General features: G+C 33.6%; 2 protein-coding genes across 5 annotated transcripts; one reads left to right on the top strand and one right to left on the bottom strand.

Annotated features, from left to right (window-relative positions):
- Nucleotides 1–514: 514 nt before the first annotated feature.
- On the bottom strand, nucleotides 515–4948 carry LOC128178358 (alpha- and gamma-adaptin-binding protein p34-like). Its single transcript, XM_052845481.1, has 9 exons — nucleotides 4828–4948; nucleotides 3612–3802; nucleotides 3385–3484; nucleotides 3104–3193; nucleotides 2771–2851; nucleotides 2133–2390; nucleotides 1740–1850; nucleotides 1584–1633; nucleotides 515–1322 (listed from the first exon to the last, which is right to left on the bottom strand). The coding sequence occupies exons 1-9, from the start codon at nucleotides 4892–4894 to the stop codon at nucleotides 1236–1238; spliced, it is 1035 nt and encodes a 344-aa protein (XP_052701441.1). The 5' UTR covers nucleotides 4895–4948; the 3' UTR covers nucleotides 515–1235.
- On the top strand, nucleotides 4947–20418 carry LOC128178355 (IQ domain-containing protein H-like). Of its 4 annotated transcripts, none has more exons than XM_052845476.1 (21): nucleotides 4947–5110; nucleotides 9134–9244; nucleotides 9567–9733; nucleotides 9951–10245; nucleotides 10853–11021; nucleotides 12430–12647; nucleotides 13648–13662; nucleotides 14516–14649; nucleotides 14926–15003; nucleotides 15195–15303; nucleotides 15693–15920; nucleotides 16119–16269; nucleotides 16380–16555; nucleotides 16784–17056; nucleotides 17254–17442; nucleotides 17618–17738; nucleotides 17885–18159; nucleotides 18310–18618; nucleotides 18713–18774; nucleotides 18880–18988; nucleotides 19083–20418. In XM_052845476.1, the coding sequence occupies exons 1-21, from the start codon at nucleotides 5060–5062 to the stop codon at nucleotides 19152–19154; spliced, it is 3312 nt and encodes a 1103-aa protein (XP_052701436.1). In that variant the 5' UTR covers nucleotides 4947–5059; the 3' UTR covers nucleotides 19155–20418. The 4 variants fall into 4 exon arrangements, with proteins under 4 accessions (XP_052701436.1, XP_052701437.1, XP_052701433.1 ...); XM_052845473.1 differs by lacking the exon at nucleotides 4947–5110 and adding an exon at nucleotides 7814–8350; XM_052845477.1 differs by lacking the exon at nucleotides 13648–13662.
- Nucleotides 20419–20663: the final 245 nt, after the last annotated feature.

A 20663-nucleotide genomic window follows, 5' to 3' on the forward strand; every position in this document is an offset into this window, starting at 1 on the left:
TTTAGAAGATATTGATTTGGTTTAAATTGTTTTTTACAAGTCATTTTGATTAAGAAATGATAATTCTCTACATTACATTTTTTGTAAACAACTATAAGACTCGAGCTTTGTTTACATAACTATCAATTCTTACCTCTGTATCTCGCTTGTAACTTGACTTTAACATTTAATATTTTGGTCAATCATTTAAAATGCACCAATAAACCATTTTATACATAAAAAATAAAAATAAAATTTTTGATCTCAAATCGTGTCCAAGTCCCTTTAATGCTGACAATAGCTTCTCTTTCATTGCCTCTATTCCTTCAACCATGATTCCTACACAGGTTGAAGCATCAGTACTTCTGTACAGACCTCTACTGCACAGAAGTACTGATTGCATCAATTGGCATTGTTCCTCAGTCATGATAAATTATCAAATGTAAGCTCTAATTCCATGTCAGAATAAAAGGAACATCAATTTAAAAGGTCAACACAATACAAAGAAAATGCATGATGAACAACAAAATAAAAATGCAGACATCAAGGCAATGTATTAAAGATTTACTACACTTCAGCCATTAGATTCAGGTGTAACAAATGCAAAGGTCTGGCTTACCAATAGTGGAATTGCAGTTTTCCAACAACAAAAAATACAGAAACAAATGTTGCTCATATTTTAAACAAAGACAAGACAAACATGCACCATAATTTATATTATCAGTATGAGAAATTTTATTCCATTTGATATTGCGGTAATTTTATACCATTAACCCAATTTTATGATCAGCACATTTTGTAAAAACAGAACACACAGTCAAGTCAAAAACGAATTCATATTGCAGTTTCTTAAAATACCTTCGCTATATTTCATATGTACCATAGTCTTTTTATGCCCTCCCCCTGCATCAAAAAATAACTACACCACATGATATATAGTTTGCTCAACATTTTTCAAGATCATATGCAAGTTCTTCAATGATTTCATCATTTCTTTCTATCTCTCAGTCACAACCATTTTAATGGGTAAGACATGCAAACAAAAAATATGAGCAAGTAAAAAAAATTATTTGAACTTCATGAAGTCTATTACACTACCAGCTTGTAGCTGATAGAGAACATGAACAGCTCATGCAGAAGTCAGTGGTAGAGCTTGGCCTTCACAGTGTTAAGTCTGCCTGCAGACTGCCCTTGTAAAGAACCCAGTGTTTGGAAATGTGATTCAATCCAATTTTCCGAAACATTTTCTTGTGGACTTATGGCATCTCTGCATCACTGAGGTCAGAAAGATCCCCAATCTCATCCTCATCTCCACCAATGGCTTTCCAAAAGGCAATAGTTACCTGACAGAAATTGAAATTCACTCCGTGAACATGTATTTTACATGCTGACATCTCTCTCTCTCTCTCTTCTCTCCTCTCTCTCTCTCTCTCTCACATCATACACAAAAAAAGCAATATATACCGGTGGAATCAATGTTTTCAGGCTGCAAACATTTAGATTTGGGGATGCATTCATGTACATGTACTTTGTATATACTTGTTATTTTTTTTTTTAACAATTGATACCGGTAATTCAATTTTAAATCAATGTCTGGTCTATACCTTTTCTGCATATTTCTTTTTCTGGTCTTGTGGTAGAGACTCTGCTTTTTCTGTAAAAAAAATATGAAAGATTTTCATAAGTACAATTATTACTGTACAATATAGAAAGTAAAATCAAAATCAAAATAAAATTGTTTTCATAAGAATGATTCGGACCTTTCATAAGCCTGAACTTTGAGAAGAGCTGTTCGAATGATTCCTCCTCCTCATCTTCTTCTGAACACAAAGACTGCATGAAGGCAAGATCATCAGCAGGTAATAGGTCATCTAATAGAAGAAAAACAGTTACTATAAATGCAACATTTTTTTTTCTCTTTCAAAAACAGCTTTGTGATTACTCATCAAAATTTTTATTCCCAAGAACTTTTTTTTGTTTAACTGGTAATTAAATTGTCTGTGGCAACAAACTTTTCCAATATTAAGTCTAACATTTTCCTAATCTTTAATAAATGAAAGTACGTATGTATGGACTGGCTCACGTACTTTCACAAAAAGTTTTCTCACACTCAGGTAAAAGTTGGTTTAATACCAGATTTTTTCTTAACTTACCTATCATCTTGTCCTTGTTTGTAGAGACTTGAGCTGCCTTGTCTCCTTCCTCTTTCAGGGATTTACTAGCTGTGGGTGATTTCTCTGCCACTGAGTCTGTACTGCTCTTTTCTTGAGTTTTGTTAGAGTCAGAGTCGTCTTTTTCTGGTGATGAAGAGTTGTCTCCCTTAGATGCACTCTCTTGCTCTTGCTTGGATTTTGATGCTGATTCTTCCTCCATCAGCTTCCTCATGTATGGACTGACTGTGTGAGGACTCTCTATAACATGATTATATATTTAGAAATGAATAAAGAGTTGTCTCATACCAACATATTCTGTACTAATGAGTATCATCTATAATATCTCAATGAAAAAAGCACATGTATAAAAATGCTGATAGAGTTTTATGCAAAAAAAGATAATAACCTAAATTATGAGGTCTTATCTAATTTTAAATTCTTTGTATGTATCGGTACCTGAACTGCATGCATTTTCTTGTTTATAAATCATGCTAAGTTAGAGTACTTTGTAGACATATTTCACTTCAATTGATAATACCAAGCAAAAATTCATGTTCTAGTTTGAAGTAAACAACATATCATGCTATTCATATTTTTCCACGTAAATAATACGGTATCAGTATGTGAAATAATATCACCTTTAAGGATCATGTTTGGCCACATGTGTGCATGTAGGGCCTGGATGATTCTTTCAATTCCTGTGGTTTCTTGGAAATCATCTGGAATAAATTATTAGTGTGTTAATAGCACTAACTCTATTCAATTTTATCATTTTTCGCAACTAACATTATTTATAAAGTATGGTAACACATTTTTTAACAGTAATTTGATTTTCGTAAAAACAATATTACAAGAAATTTCTTTTGTAGGAATTAATGGAACATGTATCTTGTATATTTTGCTTGCCCCAATTTGAAAAAACACAAATATTATCTAAGAATAAATCATAGAAAATATTGAGATGCACTTACCTTCCTCATCAACTTTGACTTCTGGTTCCAACTCCACCAATTCAAAGTCATTGTCAAGACACCACATATGTATGGCATGCCGTAGATTTGCTGAAAATCAATTCATATTTAAAGGTAGGATTATTTCAAATTTTACAATGTAAAAGTATGTTAAATGTGACATCGGTTTTTTTGGATAGCAAAGTATATCTTTCCCAAATATGATTTTTTTCTCAACTGTTGATTTTAATTTCTTCAATAAGAATTCATAGGATAAAAGCAATGTGAAATTCTGTTCAAACCTGATTTCTGAGGAATGTTCTTGCATACCAGTAACTGTATTGCAGGAGATATTTCTTTCAGGTATGGTAACCATGCCTTTGCTAAATCAAAGCTCTCTTCCTATTGAATTAAAGCATAAAAAGGTAAATGTGTCCTTATAATAAACATCTCTCTCTCTCTCTCTCTCTCTCTCTCTCTCTCTCTCTCTCTCTCTCATTTCTTTTAAAGCCATCTGATGTTTACTCACCTGGCCTGCATTGAAATAAATTACTATTGCTTCGACACCATCTGCAAACTCCTCAGTCCCAACTGTGCGTTTTTTTGTAGTACATAATTTTATTTCAGCAGTGTAGTATTTGGTGTCAATATTCCAGCTATAACTTACAATATCTTCAATTTCCTTATTACTGGGTGGCAATTTTTCAACATCTAAGATACCTAATAAAAGAGAAAAAAAACAGGCAATTTTAAGATTTAGCTTACCAGGGGATTAGGTTTCATACAGGAGTCTACAGGGATTTTGCATTGAATAGAACCCAGATATTGTGCAAGGTATTCCATTAATGAATGGAAAAAAGATGTTATAATTTCCCATGATAAATCTCTATAAGAAATCTGATTTCCTTCTTGTGATTTTTTCCAAGTGAAAAATGATAATGTGTCAATGAAGATATCTTGGATAATTTTCTTTTCATTGATATCAGTTGCACTTCTTTTACAGTTATGTGTATTTTTATCAAAAACTGACTAAATGTACTGCATAAATATCTTTGGATAGACTTTACCAGTATGCCATTGCCTTCAATGGACTTAATTTATACACGTGCAGTCACTGTCAGTAACCAACCAGAACCTCATACATGTATTTAGATAAGTATTGTAAAAATATTTTCAATATTTAAGAACATAGTTTCGGTGCAAATATTTTTAAAAAAAATTATTTATTTCTTTATCATTATTATTTTTTTGGCGATGTTAAGTCAAGATTTTGTTGCAGAAACCAGGAAAACAATGCAATAGACCCCTTCACAATAACCGCGGTACTGCTCTCTTGCAGGGCATATTGATATAGTTTGCCGAAATTTTAGTAGGTAGATAATTAAATCGTGTAAACAAACAATTGACGTTACGTCATATTTCACAAAACTATGTCATTTTGCCCTGCAAAAGAGCAATTAATTCAATTAAAGTTATTGACAAAAAACAGATATTGAAGAATTAGTCAAGGATATCAAAATTCACTTTATCAACTTGTGTTCCTGTACAAATTTACTTTAGCTGCCCTTACTTCCTTATCTTAATGAAAAGATAAACTTGAAAATACATTAGACATATTACATTGAGGAAATTCGGTATATTTGAATAATCTGCGAAAAAAAAATCAAAACATGGAGCCTGCAAATAAAATACTAAAAACTCCATTTTTCCGTCATATAATGCAATTGTTTTGTGTTAATAATTACCCTTAATTATGAACTGTGGATCAAATAAATCACAGCAAGACGTAAACAATGCTGAATGGGTGGACATAATTAAACCGGAAATGTGTAAAACGTCATCAGATTTGTTGTTGTATGTGTTGCTGGAGAAACAAACATGGCGGGTTTACTTGCATGTTTACAATGAAAAAGAAAACTTTTTGATGTTTTGTAAAGATTTCTGGTTAACTTCATATCAAAGACAACTAAGTTCACTATGACTGAATTCGAAGCAAGGCCAGAGGAGGTTGGACAAATCCTCCTCAAGGTAATTCACTAACTCCAACATTATGCAGACCGTACAGTCACATGTAACATTATTAACCGAGGATAAAAAGACCAACAATATGCATATAATTGATTCGGTATCCGCTTTTCCCTAAATTACGCAGAGAACGTGTTACTTGTTGCTGTGTTTGGCCAAATTTTTTATATTTTGAAGGACAATCAATGCATTAAAAGTTTGTAAAGATGTAAATAAATGGTATCCCGTATGTCTGTACATTTCTTTATTAAATCAAAATAATAAATACTGTTTGAAATATTCATTTATATAAACATACACATCAATATGTTTTTTAAATTCAGATTTGCACTAATTCTTATGTAACAGAAAGAGAAAAACAGGCAGTTAGCACCAAATGTAACAGGTTGGGAGAAATAATGATGGGTTAGACTGGTTCAAATACCAGTGCTAGATAGCTGAGCACCATACTATAGAGTTTCAGTGGGCTGAGGATTGAATTCCAGTCTGGTCCATCATTAATTCTCCTATCCCATTACACTTATGAATGTGCAAATTAACCCATTGAAACCTGAATTAATACAGTACGTGCTAAGACAAATTAGTATCGATATAAATGCCAATGTATGCACAATTTACATGTATGATAACATGATAATGAAAGATAAACAGTGAGGATTCAGTTGCACCTACTGTCAATTTAAATAATGTATAAATTGTGAAAGCCCCAGAAACAGATAAGGAATCAGAACATGTCTTTTAGAGAATCAAATTCATTTCAATAGACCATGCACTGATCTAAAAAATGGGTATTGAGGTTTGGCCACAGCCCTTTCCCCTCCTTGGAATTAGGGAAGTTATTAAATTGACATATAGTAGTTCTGTGGGAAAAAAACATGAGACATAAAATCTGGATACCATTAATAAGGTCCTAAAAATATTGTTTTAGATTGTACAAAATAGCATAAAGTCCATAATAACTAGCCCACACCCATCCCTATATATACCTCTCCCCTTCAAATTTTTCACATTAGTGGAAAAAAACTTTTATTTTGGAGTTGAAATTTCTTTTATTTGGAGAAGGGAAAGAGAAAGGGTGGGATTGTTAAGTAGAGGGAGGGATGAAAGGAATGACCCCTTCTGAAAAAAAAAATTATCCTAGGTTATATGGACTATATCCCAAAGAGGTTTTTAAGCTATCTATTTGTTATAAGTGCCACAAAACTTGCAAATGGCTGAAATTATTTTCAAACATATTTAATATACTAGCATATGAGTTATAGGTATGTTAATTTTTATCACTTTATATTTGTGTAAATTCTTACTTTTGTCTTTGAAATAAGAAAAAAGTCCACAATAAAAGAAAACAAAGAAAATGTATAATTTACAAAGTAATGAAGATGCAGCTGTGTACAGTTAAACACGCTTATAACAAAGTGCAAGGATGGGCAATTTTGCTTCGTTATAATTAAATGTCATTATATCTGTCAAGTTTACAACATATGAGAAAGTTACGGGAATGAAAATCACTAAGCATGTTTGCTATTACTGTACATGTAATCTGCAGTGTGATGTATATACATGTAACTACATTTAGAAATTAATAAGTGAAAATAAATTTTCATAAGTACCGGTATAACTCTTTGATATTTACTTGTTGGATTCATACGTTTTCATGGGAACATGGCAATGATAAAAAGTCGACAAAATCATCTCATTATTTTACTTACATACTTGATCATATTGTATGAAAAAAAAGATTGATAAAGGGAAGTGCATAGAGATGTTGATATGTTCAGTAGAAATGTATATGGCATAAAATGGTTATTGTGCAAAATGATCAAAACTCGGTGTAGTTAAATTAAGCTATAGTGATTACAAATGTATAAATTTATCAAAAAATATTTGCATAAATGAGCATTCAAATGAGCATTCAAAAAATTAACATGACATTATTACATGTAAGTAAAAAAAATTGTGCTCTGCATGAGAATGTCAGAACTTAATTTACCTACAGTAGAATTTAAAACCAACTTTACAACTTACAATATTAGTTTAATCTTTAATTTTGCAATAATATTTTCGTTAAAAGATTTTTTTCAGAAAATCTCTTTTATATTCACACAAAGATTAAAATTGGTATGTACATGTACTACCATTGATTTACAGGTACTTGTTAAACCAAACTGATATATGGAAACTAGAATTTAAACTTAGAAAAGCTATTGAAAGTCAATGACGAACAAGCCCCGACACTGAGAGATATATGCAATAAAGCATTGATTTTACCTTTAAACAACCAATTTTGTGAAATTAATTTCTTGAGGACAAACATGAGAAATTTTCTGATAGTCACTGGCTAGATGATTTTTACAGAGCTAACAATAGTCAAGTTATTATAAGCCAGGGACCATTCTATTTCTTAATCCATATATTTAAATATCCTGAAGCAAGCGGGTTATAGAATCATACACCAAAATTAATAGACATTTTGTTCTGTATATATCCTTGTTTGTGTTGGTATTTTAAAGTTTCCCCACTTGTGATAAAACTTCGTATTGATCAGATACCCCATTTATTACTCGCCAAATTCAGATACATGTCACAGATCAATAGCTTCTGTCTGCATAAGATGTGTCTGGGTTAGAGTTAGAAATTTTTATAATCACAACTACTAGCATTTACGGACAATTAGTGATCATAAGCTTCCATTAAACTTCAAAGGAAATTGCGTACCTGTGTGCATCACCAAGTTTCATATCACAAAAATCAATTTGTGACTTCGTGAAATTTTTTAATTTCCAAGGAAGACGACTTAAAAGTCAATCAAACTTCGCTCACCAGTGACTGTGTGTATAAATTTGAACCTCTTGGATTAATGTGTATTTTTGGCTTTAGAAACCAAAGAAATTCAGTGTTTGAGGCTTCTAAAAGGGATTTCTTTAAACTTTATACATATATTTACCATTCATAAATGAATTGTATGCTGAATGCACTTTTAAAGTGCTTCAAATATTTACACTGTGTATTAATCTAAAAATGAGCTGAGAAAAAAATAATTCAAGAGTGCGTTCATTTCGCTGGGGAAGGCCTTTTGGAGAGATGGGTGACCTCTGGGGTAACTCCGAGAGACCTACGCTATTGCCGAAGCTAACTGATACTTACCAAGACTTTTCTCAGAGGGAAATAAAAGTGTTCACACAGGATTATGATAATAATAGTGATAGAAATGGACATGTTAAAATGCCTGTATTGTTGCAAGGGGTAAGACTCATTTGGTTCAATCTTAATTACACCGAAGTATTGGCCTCATGCATGTATTAGAATTATTCTGTGTTAAGTTATTCCAGAGCATGAACCTTGTTTTTTTGAAAACTAAGTATTTAGCGCATGAACTTGGCAATATAATTAATATTCAAGAATTGAATTATATGTAGCTCAACTATCAGCACTTGTTATCAACTCCATTAGAAAACAGGGGTCTGGGAGAGTTAGTGCATTAAAGGGCTAGCTGAATGTCAAGTGTCAGGGAACAAAGATCGGAATATCATCCTTTCATTCACTTAAGCTCTTCTATTCATTTTCAGATTTTTAATAAATAGAAGAAAGTAATGGTTTATCTAAAACCCCAGTGTAATAAAAAACTTAAAGCAGATATACTCAGATAACTCATACACTTCAATATTCTTTACACTTAAAAAAAAAAAAATCATTTAACTTTCCTTCATTTAAATAATTTTTGTTAACATAATACATAAATATTATAATTATTAATCAAAGACTGCTCAACGTTTGACCCTTGTATAAATATTGAACAATAGTGTGAAGGAGATTTAACTTAAGTTTGATGAATTTGTCCGTGTGTGATCCTAGTATAAACCTTATGGTATGGGTAAATTTACACATACCTTTAGCTGTACATGGATAGATGTTTGTTTATACATTTAAAAAAAAATGATATGAATCGTACTTCAAAATGAGTTCAACATTATTCTTTTCTTTACAAAAGTATTTTTATAGGTTAACTTTCATTCTGCCTTTTTTTAGGTCCAAGATGACATTCGGGTTTTAAGGGAACAAATTGCCAACAACAAAGGGGGAACAATCAGTATTCAGGACCTCGAGTCGGCTCTGGTCAAAACAGAGGAGGGACTACAGGTAAATGACTGGTTATGTGATATTAGTGATTAGCATTTTATTGGAGTTTTCATGAATGAGTGACATTTTGGTATGGAGAGTACATTTAATGAAGAATTTATTTGCCATTGCTCATGAAGAATTTAAAGGATAATGATTAATTTAAGAGGTGAATGGCCATTAAAAAATAAGAAAACTTATTTCAATGACATATTGTTTAATGAAATTGTATACACTGAGTAGATTTTGATATATTTTTTTATTTAAAGAGCTAGTCAATTTAAAATTCAAATATGTTGTCAACTGAGTTCAATTCATATATTTTATTGCTAAAATTTTGTAGGCCAAAACAGAACAGGTGATAAATCAGTACAATAACCAGGTGAGAACTCTACCGAACCAGGAGGCCAGCAGATTTGACAACAATGTGGTTGCCATCGAGACAACATGGGATATGCGGAATCAAAAGAGTGCTGACCCCCGCAAGATATCAGCCCATTTCTTGGGAAGGTAATGATGACATATAAGGAAGTACTGAGAGAAAATTGTAAAATAACTGAAAGAACATTTTGAATTTCTCTTTTCTTAGCTAAAAGAACCCTTGAACATGTGTCATTATATCTACCAGACATTGATAGAAAAAAAATTTTTGACAATAAGTTACAAATGTTTAAAATGTTTTGTGAATGAGAGCAAGACATCAGAGTTTTGGATTTTATTTTCTCAGAGAGAGGATGCGACAGCCCCAAGCTTCTCGCAACAATGCTCTGCTCCCCAAACGACAGAGTGTTCAAATGCCAGGGCCTACCCCTGGCCAGCAAACCAAGCACATGCTGACCTTGAGAGCTGTCCTTGACCCCCAAAGTAACATGAACCGGCAAACTCTGAATGAAAACTTTGGAATCCAGCTTCCTTTGATTAACTCTAAGCAGACTTCCAAGCCCGCCTACAGCAAACCCATCATAGGCAGTACTATAGAACCTCTCGCTGTTCTACCAAAAGCCAATAGAGTGGATGCTCAGGTAAACACCCCCCCCCCACCCTCTTCTAATTACTGTAGGCCAAATCTGAATCAGAACAGTCTTATGCAAAACAGAAATTCCTTCATCATTTAATTGATTTTTTATTTCAAAAGGTAACTTTTATTTTGTCTCCAGATAGTCTATTGATTTGACATTATCAATGGTAGTTCCATGGTAGCTATAAACAAACCAAAAGAAACATCATTAATTGTTAAACATTTAGAAACTGTCTAGTGCTAGTCCAAGCAGCAGTATTTGATGGGAAAAATAATAATAGCTCTTGATTCTTTTTCCAAATGATTAATAGTCATAATTAAATACATGCAGTTGGAATTTCATTAACATTGAACTAGCTGTCTAGAAAATGTTACAATTCCAGTAAAATTATTGTATTCAGCTTATACAATATCTGACTGAAATTGATTTTCAAACAAGGTTTTATGCACAATATTTTCAGATGTATTTGATTTAATGAAAGCTCCTTTCTGCCAGAACACTTAGATAGAAAACAAATTCAACATGTCTAAATTTCCTGGTACATGTAATTGTGTTTTGAGTCTGTGGTTATAATGTTGATTGTAATATTTTATTGACACCCCCATTGTAGCTGGCTCCACCCCCAATCACAGAGGAGGATGCCAGGAAGGGGATAATGAGTTTGATAGAGAGGGGGCTGATCCCCCCAGCTGCTCAGCTGACCCTGGATCCCTCCCCGGTCAGGAACAGGATCGCCCCCCTACACGAACCTCAAGTCAGACACAGACCCCCACAAACAGGTTAGATATCAATTGTCAGGATTCTGTTGAATGTACGTTATTGGGAATACTGTATATTCCTTATTTTGACAAGGTACTTGATTCCGCAGTTCTTTTTTTATATCAGATTGCAAGAAAATTAAATAGTGAATCCACATTTTTAAAATGATTTTATTTAGTTAACAAATGTTACATAAATAATAGTAGATTTTTAATTCCACAGTTGGGGCCTCTTCAGCCTTCTTGGGATTTTACACAAGTATTATTTTTAAGAGTCTACAATATAAGTAAAGTTGTGAATATTGGCTCTACAAATACAAGTTGTGGTCACACATGTAAATCTTCTCTGATCAAATTGTTTCATGGATCCATTCATCAACAAAATCCATGACTTTGGTGCTCAATGATTAATGGTAAACCCCCAGTAGATGCCCCATGCCAGTATACAGATACTAATGCAAAATGCATTGAGTGATCTGGGATCGATGGATAATTTATATTGCCCATTATCTACATGAACATTCTCATAATTGTATACTGGTTTATATCATACATTATTCAGTTCAAGAGGAATCACGGGGACAATGGTAGTCACTACAGACTACAAAATGCTGCTAGGCTTTAATCAATTGGAGTGTTATAGCATATGTATAGAAACACACATACATGTAATATATTACTATACACAAAGAAACACTTCAGATCTACTAATAGATGTTATTGCTAGACTATTTCAAAGTGAATAAGAATAGCATGCCTAAAAACATAATAATAGTGGCACTCCCATATTAGAGAGCTTTTGTGCATGACTCCTTTTATTATACAAAATAACAAACACATTTGCACAACAAACATCAAATTCAGATGTTATCTTTAACACATTTGTTATTTTGTAATGCTTCAAAACTGACTTGATCAAGGACATTTAGTGTTTGTGATTTAAGAAAATGAAAGAAAAGCTTCATTATAGGATTTAAACAAGATATTTAAAAGATTATGACATGTTTGTAAGACTGAGGTGTTATCTGGCCCAAAACTCTATGGATTGGTTGCATAACAGCTTTGTATTGAACTGGGATGAAAATAGATTATCTTATTGATAATCTTTGTTATGTCAATCTCGCAATGTTCGTTAAAACAGGGTTTGTTAATGGAAGTGTATTGATTAAACAATGAGCTTTGAATTACCAACTTATTTTCAACTACATTATTTATAAACCAATTTAAAGAATATTGATTGCATTAGAATATTAAATAACTCAAATTTTGTGGTCGTAATAGATTTAAGTAAAAACAAATGGAAAAGAGAAGTTTTGTAACATATATGAAGATCAGTGTACACAAATATACTGATACATGTAATACATTAATAAAATTGTTTGATAGATTTATTTGATAGAATAAGGACAATTAAATTTTGCATTAACAGAGGCAGTTTCCCTGCTCTCTGGAGTCAAGCTTGACCCAGCCACCATGAAGCATGATGCCTCCAAGATGCCTGCTGTACCCCCTCACCCCAAATCTGCCTCCAGCAGTATCACCGAGACCAGGACACCCTCCGCAAAGACACGGGTCACCTCGTCGTCCTTGCGCCAAGTCAAAACCCCAGCCACGCTAAAAACCTACGAAATGCCAATACAGCCACTGGTATGTTAACTCAGACACATTCAGATCAAAATATATTCATCAGCGAGAATTTTTAAGCATCATTATATAACCACATCAGTATTACAATGAAAGTCATCGATTCTAATTTTTGATCATCAAATATGCAGCTCAGATGGATTTTAATCATTTCACATACAAGTAAGAAACATGAGAACAATGGACATGTCATGTTGTTATTAATCACTTTGCACTATGCTATATCAACACAAATGCATGAATGCAGAAAAATTGTGTTTACAAGGGAAATAACTCTTTTGTATGAAATATTTTTATAGGAAGCATATTATGGGGTAAGATGTTGTTCAAGTCAATCCGAAAATTCATTTATTCAACAGCTTTTTAACTTTAATAATTACCTCTTTCAACCCTTTGTTATTAAGTCTTCTTCCCTCGAAACTACCCTCCCCCTTTCCAACCCCCCCCCCCCCCCCTTTTCCAACTTCTCAATTCCACCTCCAATGTTTCCCTAGAGATTCCAATGTTTGTTGTAATGTACTTATGATAAGCTTGCATGTCTTTATTCATCATGTTTTCTCATGTTGTGTTAGATAATGTTTATGTTTTTTAAATGAGACAAATTTATTGGATTAAATAAAAAAAATAGAATTTTTAAAAATCTAAAAAAAAAAATTGGAAATTGTAGGTAAGTTGTTTCTAGCTGAAATGAAGGTATTTGTCCTGAATGCCCTACTGATACCCTATCTGATTTAATAAGCTTTAGTTCCTGTATTTTGAAACATTCTCAATCCATTTCTTATTTACACTTTTAACCTCCCTCCCCTTCCAGAAAAAACAAAAACAAAAACAAAAACCATAACAACAGCAACTATGGTACATATACTTTGCTTTCAAACTGAATTCATAAGATGAGTAAAGCTCCAAGCAGATGAAATAAATCAGTAGAATTTGTAAGACAGGTTAAAGCTGGTAAGCTTTTGTTACACTATCAGTAATATCTATGTGATTGCTACTTTTTCAGCCTAAAAATCGTGAGGTACAAATGTGGGTCAATTTTTGGTTCTTTAAAAGCGAATCCCCTGCTTACTGATGCCCTAAACCTTCTCTTATGTTTAAAGAAAATTGTAATTATCAGAATTTGTTTCCATTTATTCACATTAGAAGAAAGATATAGGGAAATGGCAAAAAGTGAGCAGGGTTTTTGCATTGGTCTGATAGAATCTCTGGACCTTGATCTTGGTTTTCACACTGATTGTATTCAATTTATAAATTCAGCACTTTATTTTAAGATTATTCTTTGTTTTATGGCTTTTCTCTTGAATCTGAAGGATGCTGAAAAAAAAATTTCTATGATTTTATTGTGTGCAATTGAGCACCCTATCATTCAATTGATTATGTTGGGACACTTAAGTTGTAAATTATCTTTACTTTAGAGGGTTCTAGACTTTATTTCTCTTTCTTTATGCATTTGGTTTCTAAAAATTTCTCATTTCCTCAAACTTTGTTGGTCATCTTGATATATTGGGATAATATAAAAATTTCAAATTTCAGTGTTTTATGTTTGCTGAAAAAAAAACATTTTTTTTAAACATAACATTTGCATGCAATAATTTTTGGAATTGAAACTTCACATTGTATTTTTGTTATGTTGCATGCATGTTTACCATTTATTAAATCTGAAACTATTATAATTCATGAATTTTCAAAATTAAAGATGCATGAAATATTCAACAAAACTTTAAAAACTCAAAAAGTTTAGAGTACGGTAATTGTATTGATCAACTTTTTATACAGAATGACTTCAACTTTATGTAAATTGACTATGTTTTGAGGTTATTGTGCAATTTTTTACTCTACATTTATTTCACTTCTTATGTTACATTCTGTAGCCACCACCCACCACTCCTGCCAGCGGAGACTTTAAGCAGCTGTCCCACCGCTTTGCCATTCAGAATGGTCGTACCAGGGACAGCTCCTCCGAGTTCATTGCGTTCAAGCAGCACTACTGTCTCACCTGGGGAAGGTAAGACCTTAATCTTGATGTACAAAAGGCAAAACCATATAGTATAGGACTTTTCCCCTGTAGGTGTAAATATCTGCATGCATTTTAATTCTACTTTAATTTGAGTGCATTATCTAAACTGATGAATCAAAGAATACAAAATAGCACGTTATTTTTTGGGAGGTGTTAAATGTGGCAATTTTAAAAAAACAAATGTGAAGGAGTCATTTAGAAACTTGTTATTTTGGTGAATTTGAAGATTTAGTTATTGATGTATTTGTTTGGTTATGTTTCCAGCATAGTTACTATGATCAAACACATAGAGAAGATGCTGACCAGCTATGCTGTTCCCGTCGCCTTTGTCAATGGAGACAGGTTTGTCCTAGTTCATCCACAGTTGACTTTTTAGATTGCGTTTCTTCAAGACTTCAAGTCCAATATTTGATAAATTTCTTCTGTTTTTATGTATAAGGAAAATTGTTGTATATTCATGTACTAAATGTTCCCTTTAACTACATGTAGACAGTAAGCTACATGTTTTATCTTTTTATGCTGACATGTTTTAGATTAGCAGACCTGGCCATGGAGTTTGAGTTGGAGAGGCCCCCTACAGTAGATGACCTATTGACCGTTATCATCAACAGGGAGGACGTAGAGGCCCTGATAGGCAGACCAGTAAGTCAGCTAGTCCAAGCATCGAAATAGAAAAGTCAGATAGGATATAAACCCAAGATTGACCAAGATGTCAGTCTATGTAATGCTTGTAGTACAGGCATTATCATTGGGCATGTTTGTTAGATGTAATTTCTCAGCTTACTTGTACATGATATCCTTAATCAGCATTCTGTCTGAGTACACACAAAATAGCCATTGACAGAAAAGTCAGTGTCATTGACAAAGTTAGTCCCCATAATAGTAATTGACTAAAGACAACTCAATAAACTAAGAGAAAAATTGCATTAGAAAGATGTTGACTGTACGGTAGAAAATATTATTCCAAATGCCCATCAATAAGTACATTCTGCAACACAGTTCATCAATTTATTTTGTCTTTTTTTTATCAGGGCCGCAGATTTAAAGGTCCACGTGGAAAGGACTTAGCTGCCACAAGAATCCAGTCCTCCTGGAGAATGTTCAAGGATCGGTCGGAGTATCTGGAGTATAGGAGAAGGAAGTGGGCCTCTGGTGTCATAGCAATATCCTGGATTATGCATGTCAAGATGTCAAAGGTCAAAGTCAAACTAAAAGTGTCAAGAGAGGAGCATCTAGAAAACTTTAGAAGAAGAGCACGAGTAAGTTATTGTGAAAATCAGTTGACTTGTACAAATAATAATAACATACTAAATGGAATTCAGATGTATAAAAGTCAACTCAAATAGAATGTATACTTGTGTAATATTATATACTGATATCAATTAGCCATTGACTTTGTGGAGTGGAATATGCTTTACAGTATGAGATTTATTATGTACTTGTTTATCATTAAACAGAAACTTGCCATGTCTTGGGACCGAATCAAACAGCATCGTAGAACAGTTATACACATTCCATCATTAGGCCTGTCACAAGACATCAGGGATAGTATCAACGAGTTTGGAATCAGACAGAACACCCAGATGGCTCGCCTCTGTGACATAAGAGGTAATGTATACAATGTACCTTGTTTTGTAATATTTCTAAGATAGCTGACTTCTGCAAATTATCAGTTCCTGATTGAATTACTGTATCATTTGATACCTGTCTCATTCTAGATCCCAATGTGGACGTGATCTTTGTGTCACCGGTCCCCCTGAGTGAGGAGACCCTGCAGTATTATTCCAAACTTCTAGGTCTGAAGTCTGCTGTGGAGTCAGGGGTGGTAGAGGACCAGTGTGACATGGGGGAGAAATACAAGATCATTGTCCCTGAGGCCATCAAGAGCTTCCCGGTAAGTACACTGTTCATTGAAATAAAACTTGTACCAACCTTAATACTGATATTTTGTAAGACATCCTTTTGACTTTAATACATGTACTAGATTGATTATGGTTGCATATTCTTTCAGTTTCCAACTTTTAATAGCTTAAAGACAGTATTTGGAAATCTTTAGTCATTATCATCTTTCATGTAATAAGACATACATTTTACTTAATATGACTTTTATCTCCTTCTTCAGGCCCACAGAATGTGTCTGTCTACTCTCCTGAAGTACAGCCCCCGGACTTTGAAGCGTATCAAGCACCTGATCAAGGGCTGTGATGCTTACATAGTGACGGGGGTCCCCCACAAGGATGATCTGTCCGTGGCGGATTACCTGGACGTCCCCATCCTGTCCCCAGAGCCTGAGGTAGCTCACCTTTACTCCACCAAGTCTGGCTGTAAGAGGGTGTTTGCCAGTGCTGGAGTGGAGGTTCCACCGAGTGAGTTTGATGTTTACAGTATTGGACAGGTGAGTTTCATCTTTACTGTATTGGACAGGTAAAAAAAACACATTGATGTCCAGATTAATAAGCAATATTCAAAGCTGGGAGAGGATTTATTAATATATTGTGTCATATTGTATTATGATAATTTAAAACAGTAGATATATATATACCATTTAACTATTTACCAGTTCTAATTTATATTAATTGTATCTGTATATAGCTCCATGAGTGTCTGGCTCAGCTGGTAACAGAGAACTTGACTGTGAAGCGGTGGCTGTTCAAACTGGACGATTGTTACGACGGAAGAGGAATAGGATACTGTGACATTGCGGAGCACCTGGAGTGTTACCAGTGGGCACTGAAGGAATCCAGGAGATACGGAGAGAAATGGAACAAAAAGTGGGCTCAGGTATGTTCATTTTAATCTACATCAAATATTAAGCCTGAAATTTGTACATATGTTAGCATTTTCACAACATGAAATGTATTGTTGTGCGACAAATGATAACACAAACTCATGACATTGGAAAGATTAATATAAAAAAAATCTTTTTTCACAACTATTCCAAATTTTTTGCTTGCAGGAAGCAGCCTACATCAAGATCCATGCAGAAATTGCTGATGTCCTGGCAAAATATGCAAGACCAGTACATGAAGAGCTGTATGAAGACTGGTCCAAGTTCTTGGATGCATTTTTAAGTCAAGGTGAATAAACAATTCTATTTTTGTTCATTTTGTTCCATAACCTTCATCCAAAATATTATTGTTATATTTTTATTTTTTTGATGTCTAAAATAGGTACATGTATGCTTTCCACTGAAGTATTAATGATTTTTTATATTGAATTACAGGCGGTGTCATTGAAGCCACACCTCCTTCAGACAGTATCACCTCACTGACGGTAGACATGCTGATAGAACCTACAGGTCGGGCCAATGTCCTATGTATGGGTGACCAGATTCACGCGGAGACCCCCTTCTCCTGCTGGGGGGTGTCCATGCCTCAGTCCTCAGTGGAACCTGACGTCCTCAATGCAGCCTGCAAAAAAGTGGCAGAAGCTTGCAAGTCCAGGGGCATTATTGGATATCTGTCCGTGGACTTTGTCACTTTTATTGATTCTAAGACAGTAAGTAATTCACTGCATTTTAATTTATTCTATGACTAAGTATTTATTGAAACTTTTATTTCTTCTAATACTGTAAGTATCTTATTGTAGTGTACGTCTAAAACTATTTTGTGATTTGTGAACATAAAACAAACTTTTTGGTTTTCACAGAATGATCAAAAGTTGTGGGCCTTGGATCTGAGTCTCCATTACAGTGACAGTTTAGCCATGTTCCAGCTGATGTCCTACGTCAGTAATGGCAAGCTGGACCTGAGCACCCACACCTTCAATGTTCCGCCACCACCACAAGTGCAGAAGAAGCGACGACGTAGGTTAGCTGGTCAGGACGATGAACCACCACCTAACACGAGTCGTTACGCAGTGATGAGCACACGGCTACTTCACACCAATCTGGCAGTAGTACACTACAGCGTCTTCTTCCAGATGTGTAGAGCCCATGGTATTGGTTATGATATCAAGGTATGATATATATACTAAAACTCTGTCACTTTGATTTTCCATTTTGAGGTACTTTTGGTCCTATCAGTACATGTAATTCATTTTATCTCCCTAGGAAAAACAAGGAACAGTATTTACCCTCCTAGATAGTTTCAACAGAGAGCATTTGGGCATGCTGTAAGTACATCATTTTTGTATCTTTACTTAAAAATATGATGTATTCATTTGACAACACAATTCATGCCAAGGTGCTTTGTTCCTATAACCTTTTTTTCATTATAGAACAATTGGGGACAATCTGCAAGGAGCCCTAGCAACATTTGCCAGAAACATGTCAGTTATACACCAAGAAATATCAGCACCAAACATGCAGGGAGAAACCAACTTCAAGGTATTATAATAAATACAAATCTCTGAAGTCTGAATGTCTGCATTCATACTGGAGTTTAATAATACACTATTGCTCTTTCTCTTTTATACTTTAGCTTGCAATAACGGACATTGAGAGCATTCTGGGAACAACTGTAGAAAATGCTGAGGACACTGAGGCAGAGTAAGGGGATGATGGCCAAAGAGTAAAGGAAGACACAAATCTAAGTCAGGATTATTCCAACCAATTGAAATAACAGGCAATGTGATTTGCATAATTGCATTTTCAGTGAGCATTTATATATTTGCTAACAGACTAAATGATGCTATGAATGCAGATGTTTATCATCTTCTTTGTAAATGAAATATGCATGTGACAACACTAAGTATTTGTATGTAAATTATCATGTTATTATGCATGTACCTATAGTATTGGGCACATGCAGAGCTTATATGAATAATTCTATGAATTGAATATATGTATCACTATAATGTATGTGATGCTGCATACTGCATTAACTTATAGAATAAGCAAAGGGAAAGAACTAGAACAGTGGGCATCAGTTATCTAAATGAATTCAATGTCATTCAAATAATCTTAAAATTAAGTGCATTTAAATATACTTTTTTATTCTGACATTTTGTATCAATTTTGAGACATTTCTCAAATTTAAGTTTGTAAAATATTGCATATTAGATATATTAAATTACACCTGATTGTTTAAATGCTTTAATTCCTTGGCCTGTTGTCGGCCTGGTATACTGCTCATAGAGTGAAATTCACATCCGTCCATCATCTGGTGCTGTCCACACTGACTGGATTTACAAGTCAATTCATCGTCCTTGATTTTTTTTATTTGTATTTTTATGTTGATTATTGGGGAACATCCTTGGCCATTTGTGCCACTCCATGTTTTTTGTTACCTGTAGTTGTAAATGTTGCAATAACTTTACAGACTGTGATATTTTTAAATTTTTGTTTATATGTCTAATTATGTTTTGTGTACTATAGTTATCATATTTTATGTCAAAGTACAGGGTCTGAAAAAAAAACTTAGATAGGTAGTAACAAATATTCAATGACATGTTCATTATTTGATTCTTTAAGAAACCTCAAAAATCTAATCTTTAAAATCCTGATGCACTTACATTAAGATACCAAATATGCACTTAACATGATAATTGCATAATGTATTCATCTTATGCTTAACAATGAATGAAATAACTGTGTGGCCTTAAAGTATATATATTTATCTAATGCAATCGCATGTATTTACTCTGTTTTAAGACACAAACAATAATGTTATAATTTTGCACTGCTTTGACAGTACCAGCATTTATGCTGTATTTTATTGAAGATGAACATGTATATCGATACATGGAGATTGTTATGTATATTGTCTTGGTTGTACTGTTGAAGTTATTTGTATTCATAATAAACTAAGAAACACATCAGAATTTTTTTTCTCAAACATCTTTCTTTTACAAAATTATTAGTGTCACCCAGTACCAATTTCAAAACAAGACAACATTAAGATGGTGGTCATCTCAAAGGGCCCCACAAAAAATGGGCAAAAGGATGAAAAGAATTTCAGAGAATTTTGCTTTGACCTTGACCTATTACATGTACTTAGAAATTTTCAGCTGTCATAGAATTTCTAATTCAATCAAATTTCCCCTTACAGGCATTTTGGGAA

This window comes from Crassostrea angulata, chromosome 3 (genome assembly GCF_025612915.1).
Source record: "Crassostrea angulata isolate pt1a10 chromosome 3, ASM2561291v2, whole genome shotgun sequence".
NCBI lineage: Eukaryota > Metazoa > Mollusca > Bivalvia > Ostreida > Ostreidae > Magallana > Magallana angulata.

What these genes read in the sequence shown, in the direction of transcription:
- LOC128178358 (XM_052845481.1), bottom strand. Translation starts at nt 4,894, where the DNA reads ATGTCCACCCATTCAGCATTGTTTACGTCTTGCTGTGATTTATTTGAT. An exon ending in GAACATTCCTCAGAAATCAG is followed by an intron (nt 3,194 to 3,384) that starts GTTTGAACAGAA and finishes ATTGATTTTCAG; the next exon opens with CAAATCTACGGCATGCCATA. An exon ending in AAACAAGGACAAGATGATAG is followed by an intron (nt 1,851 to 2,132) that starts GTAAGTTAAGAA and finishes TTCTTCTATTAG; the next exon opens with ATGACCTATTACCTGCTGAT.
- LOC128178355 (XM_052845473.1), top strand. Translation starts at nt 8,189, where the DNA reads ATGGGTGACCTCTGGGGTAACTCCGAGAGACCTACGCTATTGCCGAAG. An exon ending in TCGCCTCTGTGACATAAGAG is followed by an intron (nt 16,270 to 16,379) that starts GTAATGTATACA and finishes GTCTCATTCTAG; the next exon opens with ATCCCAATGTGGACGTGATC. An exon ending in GTATTGGTTATGATATCAAG is followed by an intron (nt 18,619 to 18,712) that starts GTATGATATATA and finishes TTATCTCCCTAG; the next exon opens with GAAAAACAAGGAACAGTATT.